At 34.3% G+C, this 21,960-nt stretch overlaps 1 protein-coding gene across 2 annotated transcripts; it reads left to right on the top strand.

The window, feature by feature from the left end:
• The first annotated feature begins 54 nt into the window (after window positions 1-54).
• Window positions 55-20,241, top strand: Usp5 (Ubiquitin specific protease 5). 2 transcript variants are annotated; one of them, XM_074182491.1, is made up of 10 exons: window positions 55-235; window positions 288-413; window positions 523-687; window positions 1,107-1,521; window positions 1,681-1,972; window positions 5,587-5,941; window positions 16,518-16,693; window positions 16,748-16,986; window positions 18,487-18,816; window positions 19,990-20,241. In XM_074182491.1, exons 1-10 carry the CDS (start codon window positions 140-142, stop codon window positions 20,160-20,162), a joined length of 2,367 nt encoding a protein of 788 aa, XP_074038592.1. In that variant the 5' UTR covers window positions 55-139; the 3' UTR covers window positions 20,163-20,241. The 2 variants fall into 2 exon arrangements, with proteins under 2 accessions (XP_074038592.1, XP_074038591.1); XM_074182490.1 differs by having other exon boundaries at window positions 505-687.
• The last annotated feature ends 1,719 nt before the right edge of the window (window positions 20,242-21,960 follow it).

The raw sequence follows: 21,960 nt of genomic DNA, 5'->3' as shown, positions 1-21,960 counted from the left end.
GGAAAACACTGGCACATAACAGTTTCTGCCAAGTAAATGTCATATTTGTAAAATGAAAATTCATTTTGCTGTCATCTGTTGTTTTGGAATGCTAAGCATTTATATTTAAATTGATATTTTTCATTCCATAACTTTTGAAATGGATATAAGTTCTCAACTCTTGAAAGATATCAATGTTCCTACAAATCAAAGTAAAGTGTACAAAGATGAATGCGTATTTTCATTCGATAATCCAGTGAGTTAAAAAAAAAGAATTGTCAGGCTTAGGTTATATTTAATACTTTTAGGAAACAGATACTGGGCTTTATGTCAGTTTAACAACTTTCATTGGATTGGGTCGCAATCATGTAGAAAGATATTACAGAAAGACCGGCCATGCTGTTTTCCTACATTTGAAAAGAGAAAAATATGAGGTTTGTACAAAAAAAATTGTTTTGTTATCAATGTTAACTTTGAAGGGGGTTAATATCTTCAGTAACAAATACCACATATTTAAAATGTCAGGTTTCATCACTAACACAGGGCGATGGACCAGAGAAGAAGATAACCCGCTTAGCAATAGGGGTGGAGGGAGGATTTGATCCAGATTCGGCGAAAAAGAAATTTGAATATGAGGATTTGTATAGCGTAGTCATTCTTCCAAATTTCACATCTATTCAGTGGCCCAACAATGAACTACCAGAAATAGTAAGTACTTTTTGTATATGTGTCAGTACAAGTAGAATTTATGAAATCAATAGAGTTACTTAAAGCTGAGTATTGATGTACCGCAGGGTTCAATAATGAGAACCTTACTGTTCATCCTTCACCGGAAGTCATTACATCGCTTATGTAGATGATTTTCATACAGTTACTCAAATTGATGTGTTGGAGGCTAAAATCTGCCTCAGACATCATTTTATGAATCTTGCAGTTTTAAATTTGGTGCGTTTGATTTTGAAAAGTCTGTTTTTATTTTCAAAACATCTAGAAAGATCATTATTCAATTTTTTACTAAATCAAATGACTTGTGGCAATTTGGGAATTAGATGTACAGTTTGTAAAGGTGAATCAGTATATTTTTGTCATGTGAGTTGAACCTGTGTAATGAAATAGAATAATTCAAGGTAAAATCTTCAGTCCAAGCAATCATCGATCTACCCTCAGCTAGTAAACTAGCAGAACTAGAAGCCCTCAGTGGAACATGGGATGGAGAATCCCGCATAGTTTCAAAACATGCCTCTAATTTATCACAACTAGACAATGGTAAAAAAATCCCGCCAACGGGTTGGAAATGCGAAAAGTGTGATAAAACTGAAAACCTCTGGTTGAACCTGTCGGACGGCTCCATTTTGTGTGGCCGGAAGTTCTACGACGGATCAGGAGGCAACAATCATGCCATGGAACATTATAATGTCACCGGTTATCCTCTGGCTGTCAAATTGGGGACAATCACGAAAGAAGGGAAGGCCGACGTTTTCAGCTACAGTGAAGATGATATGGTTGAGGATCCTGATCTCATCAAGCATTTAGCACATTGGGGTGAGTCCTTTCTCTTTAAGAAATCAGTTATCTATACCCCTGAAAATCAAAATAGTTTATGAAATTCATTAAGGTCATTACTTTTAAATCCCTATTCTTCAACTACAGTCTTGAGTGTTACAAATTTTATTATTCACTTCGGTCATATTTAAATTCAAGGTATCAACATTGCTAATATGGAGAAGACTGAGAAATCAATGGTGGAATTAGAGCTAGAGTTGAATCAGAAGACAAACGAATGGGCAGCTCTCCAAGAGAGCGGCGGTCCTTTAAAGCCACTTTACGGTCCGGGATTCACCGGAATGGCAAATTTAGGCAATTCATGCTACTTGAACAGTGTTGTACAAATGCTGTTCAGAATCCCCGATTTCGTTCACAAATACTATGATGGAGCAGATGAAATATTTGATAAAGTTAATGGGGATCCAGCTGAGGATTTTGGTGTACAAATGTAAGTGTGAGATTTTTGCTATTGTTTGAGCCGGCTGAAGAATAAATTCTCTTGAAAGATTGCTATTTTAACTAGAAGAAATATGTGTTTATAATAAGACTAACGGTTATTGTGGCTTTTTTTTTGGCTCCCCATTGGATAACTTCATTTTTAAATAAAGGATCTTTCGTTCTTAATGAGATCCTTGAAAAAAATTGGGAATGAAAAATGAATGTCAATTAAATGATCTATCTGCATAATAATCAATCAATACTTAGATTTATTATGTAAAGCACAAGTAAATAATTAAATTACAGTAGTAATAAAATAGATGAATGTATAATGGTGATCAGACTTACAGCTAAGGAAAAAAAGATTTTTTTTAAATTCGTATTCAATTTTTTTTATTTGTTTTCAATCAAGTTTTGTTTGTTGAACATTCATTTTTCTATGTTGTTGATTATACAGCCTTTTATACGTATAATTTTTATTTGTTTGCTCATACAATTTTTTATTGTAAGTCAGTAAAATATTTAAGTTTCTTTTTTATCACTCGCTTGACTGTACTTTGTATGAAATTGACATAGGTTCAAGAAATGATATTTGGAATCTGTTTTTTCGTTAACCAGCTGTCGCACCCCTGCGAACGGCAACCCTCAGAAGTAGAAACTTGTGCGAGCTAAAGATTAACGAGGTCTTACCTTTTAACGTGTAATTCCTAACACGGGTTGGACGATAGCAAGTGAAAATCAATTGTTCAGATTAGGGCTTGAACCACCGACCAACACGTGAGTGAACAAAGCACCCACGTCGAACCCCATAATTGAATATGGTAGATTGAAATATATGCAACAGAAGTAAATACATTTGAGGTATTTTGAAACAATAACAGTACTCCTAGAAGTTTTGATTGAATTTTTAACATTTCGATATGTGTATTCCAATAAAAACTTATTATTTATTACACAACTTATGCAGTCGGTTGTGTCTTGCAGAAAAGGGCTATCAGGTACTTATGTAAAGCGAAATGGTGGAATTCATGTAAACCCCTTTTTCGAAAACATAGAATTCTTACGGTTATTTCAATATTTATATTGGAAACATTGTCAATTATACATAATAATAGGGAGAACTATGAATCTACGGCTACAGTCACATACCACCACATATTACGCAATTGTTTTCCACGACCGAGCGTACCAAAGAACAGTACAATATTTTGAAGGTATTTATAGAAAATTTATCTATGGATCATTGAACAAATCTCAATAATTTGAGTGATTTAGATATGATGTGATCAATATCAACTTTAAACGGTACTTTGCTATCAAACAACACTCCTAAGTCACGCTTTTAGTCAACGTTAGATTAGTGTTTTTGATTTTATATGTATATACAATAGGTTTCACAGCTCTTGAAAATGTTATTTGATAACATTCATTTATATAAAGCATTTTTTTCATAACACCAACGAGATAGTCAGTATGTCTTGATGGAAAGTGTTCTAGTGCTTAACCTGTTGATTATGGAGTACCTCAGGGCTCTATCCTTGGCTCAATTCTGTTCTCTCTATATATATCTGACTTCCATAAAATAATTGATCATTGCACAGCTCCTCATTATGCAGATGACACTCAGTTATATTATCGATTTCCTCCAAGTAACTGGCAGGTGGCAATGGAAAAAATTAACAGCGATCTACAAAAGTTACTGGATCTATCTATAGCCCATAACGTGAAATTGAATTCTGAAAAATCTCAGCTGATACTTTTTGGCCCGAAACACAAAATACAGTAAATTGAAGGAAGAATTGAAATCCAATTTGGACAAGACCTATTAAAGACAATTACAGAAAGAAAGAACTTGGGTTTATGGCTAGATGCTGATCTGAGATTTCACAAACATATAAATTCACTTTGTCGTAGCTCATACGTATCTAACGTCAACTCTATCAAAGTAGAGATATTATGACTTCCAAATTGAAGTTGAAACTTTGCGAAACCCTCATATTGTATAGATCAGCATATTGCGATATAATCTACGGGCCTGCTTTGATACAAACTGATGTAACTAGCTTACAAAAAATACAAAACAATTGTATTCGTCTTCCTTATGGTGTGAGAAAATTCGACCATATATCCCCCAAGTTCGAGGAGTCAGGTTGGTTACCGATTGCTAAAACCTGGCAGTTCCACCTACTCGTCAATACACATAAATTTCTCATTTACGAAAAGCCAAATTATCTTTATAAAAGATATAAAACTTTCAAATCACAGAATAATTCGAGGACACGAAACCGTAACACTTTTATTATTCCAAAACACTCGACAGCCTGCTTTTCTCGTAGTTTTATTTACAACTCTATCAAACAATATAATGCTCTGCCCAGTGAATTTAGACACTACTCCATATATAATTTCAAGAAAGAGTTGAAAACATATCTGAAGTCTTCTGGATAGATAATATATTCATGTTATGCCTTGCTCATATGGTTTTCCCTTTGTCTCACCTTTGTGTATGTTTTGCTATATTTTACCTTATAAAGCTAAATAGATTTTTAATATTTACTTTGTAATTTATAACCTTTGTTTTTTCTTAGTCTCACAAAGATTCATAAACTACTCACTTACCAATGTATACTAGGTATATATTTTTATATAAAACATGCTATCTTAAGTTGTAAAACAGTCTCTGGTGAACTTCCCCCTTTCATTGATTTTTGTATTTACTTCTTCTTTATAAACAATGTATGTCAATGAATAAAGCCCATTCATTATTATTATTATAGTTATTTAAGTCTATCTGTAATAGTTCTGCATCACAAAAGTTATCTACAACCCTGTAAAGTTTGAGATCATCTGCAAACATTGAATAATAGCTGTGGCGTGTGACATCCGACATCTCGTTTACAAAATGAATGAAGAGTATTGGGCCTATATGCCATCCTTGAGGGACACCAGACGTTACAGGAACTTGTGATGATATGGAACCAGGATATTTAACATACTGAATTCTATTATCCAAATAACTCTTTATCAATTTTGACATGTTACCATTGATGCCTAATGCTAGGAGCTTAGCTTAGCCATGAGAAGATCATGATTTACCCCATCAAAGGCTTTAGAGAAATCAGTATAAATAGAGTCAATTTGGTGGTTTTCCTCTAGGTTATTCAAAAGAAAATGTTGATAAAGCAATAAATTCGTAGTGGTGGATCTACTAGATATAAAGCCATGTTGACGTTCATTTATTATGTTTTTCGTATCGAGTGTCAGTTTTTTAGTTATCAAACAATCCAGCAACTTGGGAATTTCATATTGCTTGCTCACTGGATGGTAGTATTTAATATTTTCTCTATCACCAGATTTGTGGATTGGAGTTAGAAAACTTTGCTTTCAGAATTCAGGAAAGATTCCCACCTTATTTTTTGAGCAGAGTTGTAAATATAGTTCTGGTTAATTTGTAAATAATTGGGTTGACCTGTGAATAAATGAATAAATAAATGAAATATTGTGATCAACTGTGGCAGATCGAGAGAAATCATTCTAAAAATTGTGTGGAGGAAGTTTGTCCTGAAATTATTCTTTTTCAAAAACATTTTTGAACTTGCTTCGTCAAGGGTAATTTTTCTGCAGGGCCAAACTTGGATACGGCCTCTTGTCAGGAAAATACTCCGTTCCTCCCTCTCCGGGATCTCCCGTTGATGCTGATCCTCCGGGCATATCTCCTCTGATGTTCAAAACGCTAGTCGGCAGGGGGCACCCAGAGTTCTCTACAAAAAAGCAGCAGGACGCGCAAGAGTTTCTGCTCCACTTTCTGACATTGTTGGAACGCCACACGAAGAACCAAATGAATCCCGGGGAATGTTTCAAGTTCCAAGTAGAAGAGAGGTTTCAATGCGGAACAAGTAAGAAAGTCAAGTACTTGACCAGGTCTGAGATGATTTTGTCGTTGTCTATACCGATGGATGCTGCGGTTAATAAAGAAGAAGTAAGTATAAATTCTATTCGTAGTATATTGAAAGTTGCAAAACAGTTTTATATTGAAGATAACGTTACTGAATGTGAAATTTGCCAGGTTGAATCTAAAGCAATTGAACTTCAAAGGTTCAAAAGCCAGTCTCGATATACCTACACAGTAGGTTTAATGGACTGAAGCCTATCAGAAAACAACTACTCCCCTGGCTAATACCACGAAGGGCGTTGGATTATATCCGATAGGCGTCAGTGCAGGAATCCTCACAGAAAATTTCCTGCATATGCAATTGGCAATACAACTGAAAGAGTCGACCTTCAATTCTGGAACGGGCACACTTGCAGACCGGTTTCGGACTTATTAGCCACTCATCAGTGCAAGATAGTGACCATCATCGACCTAAAGTCAATGATATTCCACAATTGAAAATCGGAATTCTGCCAGGTTAATGAAATTTGTAATCTGTAGGAATATTCTTCAATCTCAGTTATTCTTCGAAAGACATATTTTGGTGCAGGAGTCACTGTTGATTATTTTATTAGATAATCTCAAAAATGAACCTGAATCACTGAAGGATTTGTTGAAGTGTAATAAAGGGCAAACTGAAAAATCTTCCCCAAAAATTCACTGCGTAATATAAACCATAGAACAGTTCAACAGGTCAGTAACTTGTAATCATAAATTTTCTCTTCTAAATAAATAATAATAAATGTCATTTATTGGTGAATACTAAAGGGCCATCGACTGAAGTCTTTCAGCCAGTGTACAATTTTTAAATATTTGCAGTTATTTTTACATATGCTTACATAATAGAGGCATAGCAGAGTTCAAACATCATATGAACAAAATAGATTGGACACAATTTTACTTATCTGACAATCCAAATATCTTAGCTAAATTTTTGTGTGATAACATAACGTATGCGATTGAAGTAGCATTTCCTTTAAAAAAAGAAAATAAAAAAATTCATAAACCAAAGTGGTTCACAGACGATCTGAAAAAATTGAGAAATTAAGTGAAACAAAAAAATGACATTTATAAAATGACGGGGAATCCAGAATCAAAACACTGTTATATTTTAGCAAAAAAAGACTACAGAAAAAAAATAAACAAATCTAAAAGGGAGGTGTATGATAGTGTCCTCACAAATAGTAAAAATGTTTCAAAAACTGCCTGGAAAAGAGTAAATGAGAGCAGAGGGAAATCCACTTTCAGTAGTGAAAGCACGTGCCTTACTGCGGATGATTTCAGTGAATATAGTGCAACAATGGTTGACAATATTATTAAAACAATACCTCCCACCGATCTGAGAGGTGAGGAACTTTTGAAAATTAATGTAAAAACAGCGGTATTCCTGAGACCCACAAACGAGAATGAAATTTTAAAACTTTTGAGAATCTTAAAAAATAGTAGCAGTATGGATGCTTACAATATCAGTGCGAAAATAATGAAACTCGTTCCTGAAATCTTAGCAGAACCTCTTGCACATCTGATAAATATTTGCTTGGTAAAGGGTGAGTTTCCATCACACTTAAAACTGGGGAGAGCAACCCCTATTCTAAAGAAAGGTGATGCTAATAATTGTGACAACTACAGAGTTATAACAATAACTCCTATAATTTCAAAAATAATAGAAGCTATTATCAAGGACAGAATAACCAATTTTTTAGAAAAGGGAAAACTCCTAGATGATCATCAGTATGGTTTTCGTTCTCTCAGATCAACTTCTCAAGCTGTCACTGACATAGTGAACCCGATAGTCAAAAATCAAGATGTAGGGATACATACACGTGCAATCTTATGTGACCTGTCAAAGGCATTTGGTAGTGTTTCTCATGATATTTTGTTGAAAAAACTCCACAAATATGGAATACGTGGAACAGCATTAGATCTCATCGAGTCATATCTAAAAGACAGACAGCAATATGTATCACTAAATAATAAGACATCAAAAACTATAGAAGTCAAACATGGGGTGCCACAGGGCTCAGTGCTAGGTCCCCTATTATTCATCATATATATAAACGACTTACCAACATTTATTGATACTGCTGATGTTTTTATGTATGCAGATGACTCTACTCTTTTGTTACAGGACAAAAACTTAAGCGCAATAGAACGTAAGTCAGAGGAAACATTATTGAAAATGGAAAACTTTTCAAATTCAAACGTTAGTTCCTAAACAAAAATAAAACAAAGAACATCACTTTCACGAAAAATAGGCAAGCGCTTGACGATGAAACAACAGTTAAGCTATTGGGTTTTCATGTTGATGCTCAACTGAATTGGAAAATACATATAAATTAAACTCAAAAAAAGCTATCCAAGGCTATATTTGTTTTGAGAAATCTCAGGGAAGTACTATCTAGTGAAGTATTGAAGACTGTGTACTATGGCATGGTACATTGCCATCTTGTGTATGGGGTTCTGTTGTGGGGAACAAGCCCGGCTTGTCGTCAACTATTGGTGAGCCAAAAGAAGATTATAAGAACCATGGCTAATTTGGGCAACAGAGCTCACGCCAAGCCAATTTTAATTTAAATAAAAATCTTGACATTACCTTGTATATATATATATAATGGGGACAATTCTATGGATACATCAAAATAAAGATAAATATATTTCGGGAACAGATCTTCATGGACATGATACGTAAAATAAAAATCAATATAGAATGTCAAAAGTAAATAAGGAAAAAACAAAAATACAAACTGAATATTTGCCAATGAAACTGTACAAGCAAATACCAGTGGAATGGAAGTATTACACAACTAAAAAATTAAAATACCCACTAAAACAATCAATGCTGCTGAATCCACTATATGATATAAATAATATATTCCTTCATTCATGGTTCTAAATACTAATATTTTTGCATGTCAAGAGTGTGGACTACATATTTTGTGATAACTGCTCATATATGTATAAATGTGACTGATTTTATATATGTAAATATCGAATTTTTCATATACTAACATATTTTTTTATTATTAAATAGTTTTTGTAGTTTGTGCCGTACCTAAACAAAAAACAGTTGTGTGACTACTGTAACATACTGTTTTTCTGTGAAAATTTTCAAAGGTGAATAAATATCTTATCTTATCTTATCTTATCTAGATTTGAGGTACATTATATTTCTGACAAAAAAAAAACTATAAATTATGAGAGTGGAGAGTGATTTGATATTTTCCCAAATACATAATTCCTGTAGGGTCTCCAAGTTAGTTTCATTCTTGGCAAAGCGGTTGCCTAGGTCTGATAGTCTCTTCTTTACAGGCTTCACTTTTGTAGTTCTATAAAGCAGTGCGTTTGAGGGATTGTGTAGTATGTTCTGAGGGTGACGCATTTTAGTAATACTCCTTAGTGTAGATGTTTCAGCTGTTGGAAGATTTTTTTAATGCAGGATTAAGACAACTTGAATAAATTACATATGCATATTCGAGAAGTGGACGACAGATCATATTATATATTTTAGTTGCAGTTTTAGTGTTGATTCCTCTTTTTTTAAATGTCAGACTCCAAAAGTGTTTTCCTCTATTGATGCATTTCTTTTCAATCATTTTTGTATGGCTGTTCAAGTTGATTTTGTGGTCAGTGTTAACTCCCAAGTATTTTACTGATTGCCTGCTTCTTACCATTTCGTTGTTGATGTTCATTGTTGGTAGTCTCCTGAAGGGTCTCAATCTCCATTTATTGAACCAGAACCAGAATGAGTTCTGCTGTTCTATTGCTGAACAGTCGAGTAACACAATTCATGCTCCATATGATCCATGGAGCCTCAAAGTTGATAAACGAAGCAATAAAATCAGGAATTTTTCCTGATTGCCTTAAAATTACTAAAGTGATCCCAATACCGAAAGAAAAAAATGCCGAAGAATTATGTAAACTGAGACCCATCTCAATACTTCCCGTAATCGGCAAAATATTTGAAGCAGCTCTGAAATTGCAGTTAGTAGAACACCTTGAGGTACACAACATCATTCCAGATTACCAATACAGTTTCCGGAACGGAAAATCAACCACGGACGCTGTAATGCAGCTGGTAGATAAAATCGTCGTAGGATTTCAGAAATGTGTCCACACAGGAACAGTGTTCTGCGATCTTCAGGCGGCATTCGATTGTGTGTCACATGAAATTCTGCTTAAAAAATTGGAGAGGTTCAAATTTGAGGAAAACTCAATTAACCTTGTTAGATCATACCTATCGGAACTTAGACAATACGTTTTTTTGAATAATAAGGCATCTGATACCAAAGAAATAAAAAACGGAGTCTACCAAGGTTCGGTTTTGGGACCAGTTCTATACTTGATTTATATGATTGATTTCAAAACTGAAGGTGACTCTGAGATTACGCAATTTGCTGACGACACGTCATTAACGTTCCAAAACACAAATTACGAGGCTATAGTTGAAGAAATGAAAGTAGCAGAATCGAATGCTAATAGATGGCTGACAAATAATAAATTAAAATTGAATATAAATAAAACGCAACATTACTTTTTTACACACAAACAACTGCCTATGACCAAAATGAATCGATTAAATTTCTTGGATTCCAAATGGATCCAAAGCTCTCTTGGGAAAAACATATAGATTTTATTTGCAAAAAATTGGCAACGAGCATTTATATTATAAGAAGTTTAATGGGCATCTCATCTATTGAAACCATTATCACTGCTTATCATTCACTTTTTATGTCCCATGTATCTTATGGTCTAGTACAGTTTGGACTGCAAAGAAAAGTTTTGCGAGTTATCTTCAAACTGGGTTATCAAGAAGACGTTAAAACAACATTTATTAATAATAAATTATTTACATTGCCTTCTCTTTACATCTATTCATGTATAAATTATGTAAAAAAAAATCCTCACTTATACCTGAATCAAAACGATTTTCATTCACATAACACCAGACAAGCACAACAGATTAAAATTGAATTCACAAGACTAAATCGCTGCCGTTATTCGAAAAATTATTATGGTCCTATTTTATTTAACAAACTAACGGAAGATATAAAAAACTTAAATACAGCCTCGTTTACAAATTATATGAAGAATATCTGCCTGGAAAACGACTTTAGGTCGATGCACTGATGAGTGGCTAATAAGCCCGAAACCGGTCTGCAAGTGTGCCCGTTCCATAATTGAAGGTCGACTCTTTCAGTTGTATTGCCAATTGCATATGCAGGACATTTTCTGTGAAAATTCCTGCACTGACGCCTTTCGGATATAATCCAACGCCCTTCGTGGTATTAGCCAGGGGAGTAGTTGTTTTCTGATAGGCGTCAGTCCATTAAACCTACTGTGTAGGTATATAGAGACTGGCTTGAACGTTTGAAGTTCCATTTACTCTAGATTTGTTTACGGCCAGTCTTCAAGCATAGCCCACTGACTAATAAGAAAGTTTATCATTTGACTTCAACACCAACTAATATTTTGAATTTACAATATACGTAGACTGTGATATTTATATAGAAATTGTTCACATCTCATTTCCTTATTTGTTTATTTTTTATTTATTCATTTAGTGTTTTTATGATATTCTTATGGTATATGATATTTGACAAAACCTTATAATTCTATTGTTTTTTTTTATGGCGAATAAAGTATATTCTATTCTTCTATTCTATTGGTCATCTTAGAAAATATCAAAATTCATGATAGTCTTATTTTATATGACACTGACCTTAATGAATTGTTCAAGACACTTCATGAGATTAAATACAAACACGGCCGGATATGATGATATTTCCGTTAAGATTCTCTTGAATTTACCACTCAATGCTCTAGAAACTTTGGTCGCCCTTATTAATACCTCATTCAGAAACGGCTCATTTCCTTCTTCCCTGAAGACTTCCGTTGTCATTCCACTACATAAAGGTGGCGATTTAGATAATCCCTCCAATCTGCGTCCTATTTCCTTAATACCGGCTTTAGCAAAAATAATAATAATCATTTATTGATGCTAATATACAGCAGTATTTACACAAGTCGAAAAAAAAAGAAAAAAAAATACGTTATTAGATAAAAATTTACAATAAATGCATATAAACAAGTATACTTGACAACTAACACTTACAGATATAAAAAAAAATGATGAAAAATGATACACAGACATTGTTAAAAAGAATTAAGTGATTTAATGCATGTCCCTAAATTATTGAGAAATTAGTCAAAGTACGTTTAGATGAATTCTTAAAACTGCACTGTATTATAAGCAAAAACCAGTTTGGGTTTCAAGAGGAAAAAGATACAAATGATGCTATCTTCTCTTTTTTATATGAAATTTAGTCTGAATTGAATGCTGGTGAAGTAGCCGCCGCAATTTTTTGCGATATTTCAAAGGCGTTTGATTGCGTTAATCATAAAATGTTATTAAAAAAAACTTCATAAATATGGATGTAGAGGAGTAACGAACACTTGGTTCGAATCATACCTTTCATGTCGGTGAGTGAGGGCAACGGAACTCGCGGAGAACAGGGCCATTGAATCTGGTGTACCACAGGGTTCTGTGTTAGGCCCTATTCTGTTTGTTATATATGAATGACATATCTATGATTAACATATCTGGTAGTTTCACTCTATTCGCGGATGATACCAGAATATTGTGGAAAGAAAAAAACTCAATGGAGCTAAATAAAATAATATCATTCGACTTGAAGAAGATGAAGAGCTGGTGCGATGCAAATTTACTCTCTCTAAATGCATCCAAAACGAATATAATATCATTCAAATGTTTGCTTGATGACATTTCAATAGACGCTGACGTATTACAAAATAAATTAAACACAAAGTTTCTCGGTGTATTCATTGATAATAGGCTGAAATTTGATGAGCACCTTAAACAACTGAAGAGTAAGATCTCCTCAGGATGTTATGCAGTTAGAGTGGTTTCAAATGAGTTGGGTTTCCATGTCGCAAAGACCGTTTACCATGCACTTGTTGAATCTCGACTACGTTATGGAATACCTTTTTGGGGAGCATGCAACTCATCCCTTCTCTCTTCTGTATTGATATTACAGAAGAGGGCACTAAGATGTCTCTGTAAAGTTAAACCCAGAGAATCGTCCAGGAATTTGTTCACTGCCAATAAAATGTTAACAGTCATCGCACTTTTTATCTTAGAGACAGTTTGCCTTATTTATAAACATAAATCGAAGTTCAACTTTGCTTCTACTCCTTATGCTACTCGCAATAGCAATAATACCTTTAGACTTCCCATCCCAACTTCGAATTTAATCAAGGATTCCATATACTACAATGGTGGTAAATTGTTCAATCATTTACCATTAGAAATGAGATCTGCAAATTTAAGCAACATTCATTTCAAAAAGGCGGTGAAGAACCTACTTGTGGATAGAGCCTTTTATAGTTTGGAAGACTATTTCAGCGAATCCTTTTAATAATATATTACTAATATTTTTACTACTATTGTACTTTACTTTACTTTATACATGGTGGTATTTTGTTTTTTATGTACAGGCTGATTCACGGTGGATGGCACATTAGACGTTTCTGGTGAACCAGACAACGGATCACTTTGAAAATTTAATGGAGGGCATATTCGGACATTCTCTAGCCAACTAAAATATTTTCGACAATGCGGTGTTGCCGCTTCTATTAGAAAGCAGTAGCAACTTTGATTTTTCAAATGGAACACTCTGTATATAATATTATTTTTGGAATCTCCAACAATTGCCCGACAACTTTTCTTGATATTTCCCTATACCTATCTGTTACCGTTTTCGAAATAAAAATTAATTTCAATTTTTTTCTTCGAAAATCATGACTACTAAAAATGCCGATATCTTTTAGTTAAGAAGTACTATGATATCGAAATTTGGTTTGGAGTTAGGTGATACTTGGACACTTCCCACACGTCAGCCTAATCTCCGTTACTTCAATACAGGGTGGTAAAAAAATACAGTTTTTTCGTTTGCTTAAAAAAGTTGCTGAAATTTGATTATTTTAAATGGAACACCCTGTATATTATTGAAAATTCGGAAAGCTACTGAAATTTGCTTTCTTTCTATGTATATCATACCTATACCTAACTAGTCAAGTTTCGGACTTATGAACATTTATTTGTGAAAATGTCCCTTCAGAATGGTATTTCCATTCGGTATTTGGTAAGCAGGCCATGATTACTATTTGAGTAGCGTTGTGATATTCTCCTAATAATATCGACATTTTCGTCACTTCAGAAGTTGCAAATACCTTCAAAACGATGGAACAAAACTATTCAAACGAAGTTCTTATGAATTTGTTTATTATTTTTGGACAGTGTGACAAAATTATCAGCAGAACATGTAGAAAGTTCAATGAAATGTATCCGAATCTACCGCCAATGAACCTCAAGAAATTTATACGAATTCAGAACAATTTCAATGCATTTGGATCAACTTTAAAACCACCAAGAAACTTGCCTCGACCCGTAACTTTCGAAGACAACCAGATTAATGTCTTAGCATATTTTCACGCATTTCCCGAGTCATCGATAAGAAGTGCTGAAGAAGATTTGGGTATAAAATATTCATCGGTTCAAAGAATCTTGCGAAGACATAAAATGCATGATTATAAATTCACCAAAATTCAAGCAATGATGCCTCAAGATCCTCAACATAGAGTAGAATTTTGTGAAATGTTGTTGACACGCATTCAAGAAGATCCACTTTTTTTAAATAAAATTATTTGGACTGATGAATCGAAATTTTTGAGAGAAGGGATTTTCAATAGAAAAAATCGTCATTATTGGTCCAGTGAAAATCCTCACGTCACAAAAAAAGCCGGATTTCAAGAAAAAATTAGTTTTAATGTCTTCTGCATGTTGATGGACAACAAATTGAGGTACTTGATATACGAGGAGTCATTAACATCCAGAAGCTACCTGAATATTTTGGAGAATACTGTAGACAGTTTCGTGGATAATCTGCCACTCGAAGATTATCGAAACTGTTGGTACCAACTAGACGGAGCTCCTGCACATTGCACAAGAGAAGTGAGCGCAGAACTGGATAGACTATTTGACGATCGGTGGATGAGGCGCTTGGGACCATGGAATTGGCCAGCGAGATCACCCGATCTTAATCCATTAGATTTTTATTTGTGGGGAATGTTTAAAGAAAAAGTTTACAAAATACCCGTGCGTTCGAGAGATGAATTGTTAGAAAGGATTGCCGAAACATTTGAAGATTTGGATCCCAATGAAATCAGATCTGCCACCACGAAAGCAGTCAACACCCGCATTTTAAAGTGCTTGGAAGTGAACGGCCAGCGATTCGAACATATTTTGAAATATTCCACATGATTGTTTTACTTTTTTATAATTATTCATATCAATATTTCCAATTTCAAGTTTCTTGGTGCTTTTTTAAAGTTTATCCAAACATATTGAAATTGTTCTGAATTCGTATAAATTTCTTGAGGTTCATTGGCGGTAGATTCGGATACATTTCATTGAACTTTCTACATGTTCTGCTGATAATTTTGTCACACTGTCCAAAAATAATGAACAAATTCATAAGAACTTCGTTTGAATAGTTTTGTTCCATCGTTTTGAAGGTATTTGCAACTTCTGAAGTGACGAAAATGTCGATATTATTAGAAGAATGTCACAACGCTACTGTCAAATAGTAATCATGGCCTGTTAACCAAATACTGAATGGAAATACCATTCTGAAGGGACATTTTCACATATAAATGTTCATAAGTCCGAAACTTGACTAGTTAGGTATAGGTATGATATACATAGAAAGAAAGCAAATTTCAGCAGCTTTCCGAATTTTCAATAATATACAGGGTGTTCCATTTAAAATAATCAAATTTCGGCAACTTTTTCAAGCAAACGAAAAAACTGTATTTTTTTACCACCCTGTATTGAAGTAACGGAGATTAGGCTGACGTGTGGGAAGTGTCCAAGTATCACCTAACTCCAAACCAAATTTCGATATCATAGTACTTCTTAACTAAAAGATATCGGCATTTTTAGTAGTCATGATTTTCGAAGAAAAAAATTGAAATTAATTTTTATTTCGAAAACGGTAACAGATAGGTATAGGGAAATATCAAGAAAAGTTGTCGGGCAATTGTTGGAGATTCCAAAAATAATATTATATACAGAGTGTTCCATTTGAAAAATCAAAGTTGCTACTGCTTTCTAATAGAAGCGGCAACACCGCATTGTCGAAAATATTTTAGTTGGCTAGAGAATGTCCGAATATGCCCTCCATTAAATTTTCAAAGTGATCCGTTGTCTGGTTCACCAGAAACGTCTAATGTGCCATCCACCGTGAATCAGCCTGTATACTGACGCTCCTATTCATATGTACGAATTGAAAGATTTTATTTATTTATACATATGTCCGTTTATTTTTTATTTTTTAGTGTAACAAATTATAATATAATATTGACTTACCATATGTACCTAATGTACCAACAAACGGTTAATAAACTATTATTATTATTATTACAGTATGCATTCTCTAGGAAAGAGAAAATGGTTGGTTTATGTTGCATACAAATTGATTATATTGATTTCTTTCAGGAGAATTTACATTAAAACATATGATTATGATAGTGCTTGCACTTCTAGGTTTCTGCATATGAGGCAAGGAAAGCTGAAGCGGAAGCTAAAGGCAAGAAATTGGAACCCGATTCTATTGTGCGTCCGAGAATCAAGTTTTTCTCTTGCCTAGAATCATTCACCCAGTCGGAAGTTATAAACAACTTCTTCAGCTCAGCAGTCAATGAAAACGTTACGGCGAGAAAGTATGCAAGCGAATGTCCTCTGTTTTTCAAATAAAAACCAGGTTATTGTTTCAGAACGACAAGGTTATCTTCGTTCCCGGACTTTTTGGTGATTCATTTGAAGAAGTTCACGTTACGCGAAGATTGGGTGCCAATTAAATTGGACGTGTCCATCGAGATGCCTGATGTTTTAGATATATCTCCATTACGGGGTGGAGGACCGCAGCCAGAGGAGGAACTTCTTCCTGAACCTCAAGTTCAGCCCGTCCTGCCCGCTATGGACGAAAATGTATTGTCCCAACTGGCTGACATGGGTAAATATCGACAGTTTTCAGTAATGATCATCATACTTGTTGTGTACCAATAACGAGAAAAGATATCACAACTTTCCTGAAGATATCTGAAGAAATTAACTTTAAATGTTCAAGCCCGTCTCAGATATACGTACACAGTAGGTTGAATGGACTGACGCCTGTCAGAAAACAACTACTCCACTGGCTAATACCACGAACGGCGTTGGATTACATCCGACAGGCGTCAGTGCAGGAATCTTCACAGAAAATTTCCCGCATATGCAATTGGCAATACAACTGAAAGAGTCGACCTTCAATTTTGGAACGGGCACACTTGCAGACCGGTTTCGGGCTCCTCAGCCACTTGTAAGTGCAAGATAGTGGCCATCATTGATCTAAAGTCAATGATATTCCATAATTGAAAATCGAAATTCTTTCAGAGTATTTCATTCCTCGTCTGAAGTTGGAGCGAACATCACAAAATGTCACTCCATCTAGTGGACGAGGTACAAACCAACTGCATATCCGAAATTTGCCCGATTCCTCTGAATAAGGAATGTTCGCTCCAACTCAAGACGAAGAATGAAATACTCTGAAAGAATATCGATTTTCAATTATGAAATATCATTGACTTCAGGTCGATGATGGTCACTGTCTTGCACTGAGGAGTGGCTAAGGAGCCCGAAACCGGTCTGCAAGTGTGCCCGTTCCAAAATTGAAGGTTGACTCTTTCAGTTGTATTGCCAATTGCAATTGCAATGGGGAATGTTCCTCAATTTGGGTTATTACAGTAAATGCAAGTTTGAATAAAATAAAGTTGAGTTTAACTAATGGGTTTTTCAAATTCACTTCGAAAAATATTCAAATTGATGTTTCAAATGTTGGGTTTTAATTTTTAAAGGGATTTGTTTCTAATTCACATATTGGCAACAGTGCCTATATCAAGTTGAAATAATTTATAGGTACCTGGATATTCTACTTTAAAAAAGGAACATTATCTTTATAAATCAACAATTAAGGCAAAATATAAATTATAGTTCAATACCACCTCCACAAGCCACATTAACAACAGTTGTTTTGTTATTTATTTATATAGAGGAAGATAGGTTAGGTGCACAAAATGTCATATGTCACAGAATGTCTCGGAACTCGGAACATAAGTAAACAGAACAGCACGCCTCTGAAATATGTCATCTTTGTTTGTCTCATACAGGTAAAAGATTCAATGTCCTTTATTAGCTCTAACCGATGTTGCCAAATTGTGAAATAAAAACGAATCCCTTTAAATGTTGAATGCATTATTTCATTCCTCTTTTTTTAAGTATTTAAATAATTTTTTAAAGAATAAGGTTGAAATGATAAGTTTAAAATGCGTTGTTTTAGAGCTCTTTCATGAAAACCACTTGATTTTCGTCAGGAGGAACATTCTCCCATTACATATGACAAGGATTTTCCTGTAGTGCTTGTGTTTTTTTAAATTCCACTAAATTTTATCATTATTTTCATTCCTCAATTTTCTAGGATTTCCTCCCGAAGCATGTAAAAGAGCAGTTTATCACAGCGGTAATTCTGGCATGGAGGCAGCCACTGCTTGGATCATGGAACACATTGCTGATTCAGATTTTACAGATCCGTTCGTTCCGCCCGGTATGGAAAATTCTCAGTTCGTGCCAAATCCCGATTCGCTGTCTATGATCGTTTCTATGGGATTCTCCCTCAGCCAAGCGACCAAAGCACTCAAAGCGACTGATAATAATGTTGAAAGAGCGATGGACTGGATATTTTCTCATCAAGAAGAACTCGAATCTGTCTCTTCTCCGGCCGCTCCCGAGTTCAGGGATGGAGAAGGAAGTAAGTGATTTGACAGTTGCACGAAGTGTGTATTGTTGTTATTTTTCGATGATATTGAGTTGTAAAATCGCATAGTTGCATACTGAAAGCTGTTTAACTGATTTTTCAATAATAATAATAATCTTTATCAATCCCAAGAAACAAGATAGTTTATATCAGGGATAAAATTTAAAATAATGATTAAATAAATTATTTCAATATTAAATATCAGTTAAATATACAGCACATAAATACATAAATACAAACACATATACATACATATATAAATTTTCAAATTATAATGGTAATTATCTCAATATGAGTATTCCAACAAAGAATTTCATCAATGTATAGTCCTAAAAATTTTGTGTTTTGACAATATTTAATCATTTTGTTGTTAACAGCCAAATTGTCTTTGTTTGTGATTTTGTTCTTAGTTATCAACATTAAAGAACATTTTTCATAATTCAAACTCAGTTTATGATAATTTAACCAAGAAGTTAGCAATATAATGTAATTTTTCATGTTATTGTAGACATCTTTAGTATCACTAGAAAAATAAAGCAATGTTGTGTCATCCGCATATAACTTAATATTTACTTTCAACAATAATTTTGAAACAGAATTTATGTAAATCAAAAACAAAACTGGACCCAAAATAGACCCTTGTGGAACACCACAGGTGATCATTTTCAAAGAACTGGCATTTTTACTTAGACACGCAAACTGTTTTCTGTTAGACAAATAATTTTCAAACCATCTATGAATAATTCCTCGAATACCAATACTATTCAATTTTTTCAATAAAATATTATAATTAACTGTGTCAAATGCCTTTCGCAAATCGAGTCTCCCACGTCAAGCCGTCATCTAGGTGCAAGCTAAGGAATTTCACATTTTCACTATGTTTTAAAGATGAATTTGTTATTTCTCCTGTTCGCACAAGAATACTATGAACATGTATGTGACCAATCGGACTAAAATACATCAAATCTGTTTTAGAGATGTTTAATTCCAGACCATTAGCAATGCACCAAGTTTTCATTTGACTAATGTAATATGTTTTTTTTTTTTTTTTTTTATATTGAACTCCATATTTGATTGAACAAAATCTCTAAAATAGAGTTCATGAAATTGCAAAAGCTACAATGACATTAGTATCGAGCGGGATAAGAAATATGTATTTTTTTTCAGAGTACAAATTGATTGGGTTCATTTCACACATGGGAACTTCTACCATGGTGGGACATTACGTGGTTCATCTTCTGAAAGGTGGCCAGTGGGTTATATTCAACGACAGTAAAGTAGCCTTATCTGAGCATCCACCAAAAGACCTGGGCTATATGTATCTATACGAAAGGTTGTGATTTTTTATAACAAGTGCTCTGATTATATATTATTGTAGCTTAATTAATTTGCAACACCAATAAATTATTTGAACTGGTAGTTTTATTATTTATCTCGACCAAATGGCAAAACAATCCTTTACAAATTACACAACACAACAAAAAATATTTTTTGAATGTTTCCTACACTAAATTAGTCAATTTCTACTAATTTTGGGGTGATAAAAACGAAAATAACAATGAAAAATTTTTATTAGCTCTGGTTTTTGAGATACACAGTACTTAATCTTAAAGAGTGGTTATACTATACGTGAAAAGTGAAAGTACATAAAACAATATTGTTATGTTTCTTTTAGAATATTTTAAGTACAAAATTAATAAAAAAAAAACATTATTCTTAGTGTTTTTTCAAATAAAAGAAGTTTGTACCACCAAATTTCAATTAAGTCCATCCGATTCATTGTAAGATCGCTGTCGTTTAGCTTGTCTTTTATAAAACACTTCTGGAGCATCCCTACACACAGACCAGCAGTAGTCTGCAAGCATTGCTTCATTCCAACGGCCCTGATATCTCTGTTCCATTAAGGCAATGTCTTGATGGAATCTTTCTCCATGTTCGTCACTCACAGCTCCACAGTTTTGTGGGAAGAAATTAAGATGAGAGTGAAGAAAATGAATTTTTAAGGACATGTTGCATCCAAGTTGGTGGTAAGCTTGAAGAATCTCTTTAACCAATGCTGTGAAGTTATCATCTCTTTTGTTACCTAAAAACCCATGTGCAACCCCCTTAAAGGCTTCCCAGGCTCTTTTTTCATTTCCTGTTAAAATCATGTCAAAAGCAGGATCATTTACGATTTCACGGATTTGAGGCCCAATAAAGATGCGTTCCTTGACTTTAGCATCACTCAACCTGGGAAACTTTGCTCTCAAGTACTTAAAAGCTTGTCCTTCCTGGTCCATGGCCTTCACAAAGTTTTTCATTAGTCCCAACTTAATATGTAATGGGGGAAGGAGAACATCCTTAGGATCTACAAGAGGCTCGTAAACTACATTTTTCTCATTAGGGTTTAGGTCTCGTGTAGGCCAGTTCATTTTTTCATAGTGAGATTTTCTATCCCGACTGTCCCACAGACACATGTGAACTGCATGACCTATATGAATAGAGGGTAGCTGATTTCCATTATGCAGAAGTACAGCTTTTAAGCTTAGTTTTGAAGAGTCTATAAACAGTCTCCATTCAGATGGAGTGTGATCCAAATTCAAGCAGTCCATCAAACCATTAACATCAGAACAAACTACGAGGTTTTCTTTTTTCTCAAAAAAAGGAAGCAAATCTTTTTGACGTTGTCTGTACTGAGATATTTTCACATCATGTTTTAGAAGATTCCACTGTTGTAGTCTTGACCCTAACAGCTCAGCCTTTTCCTTAGACAAGCGAAGATCTCTTATAAGGTCACTCAACTCTGCTTGACTAATTCTGTGCGGATCACTAGACCTATCGCTTACCTCAAAATCAGGGTCATAGGATGTAGAAGGATGGGTTGCTCCTTCTAAACAGTCTTCATCACCTTCCTCTAAAATTTCATAGTTTTGGGGTGGAGAAGGGACTGGCAAATTGAGTGTGGTACAGGCTGAAGAGCAGATGGGAGATTAGGGTATTTAACCGTTCCTCTTTTCTTCATAGATAAACCTTGCTTAATGGAAGGAGTTAAGCAGAAATAACAGTCGTCTGTATGATTGGTAGGCTCACGCCAAACCATAGGTACTGCAAAAGCCATTGCCCGGTTTTTATTTTTCAGCCACTCTCGCAATATGACGG

Source organism: Leptinotarsa decemlineata, unplaced genomic scaffold (assembly GCF_025532065.1).
Source record: "Leptinotarsa decemlineata unplaced genomic scaffold, Ldec_3_MD MMD2_tig00026328_RagTag_RagTag, whole genome shotgun sequence".
In the NCBI taxonomy this organism is placed as follows: domain Eukaryota; kingdom Metazoa; phylum Arthropoda; class Insecta; order Coleoptera; family Chrysomelidae; genus Leptinotarsa; species Leptinotarsa decemlineata.
The sequence above is the reverse complement of the archived record's forward strand: the minus strand, read 5'-3'. Positions and strand labels throughout refer to the sequence as shown.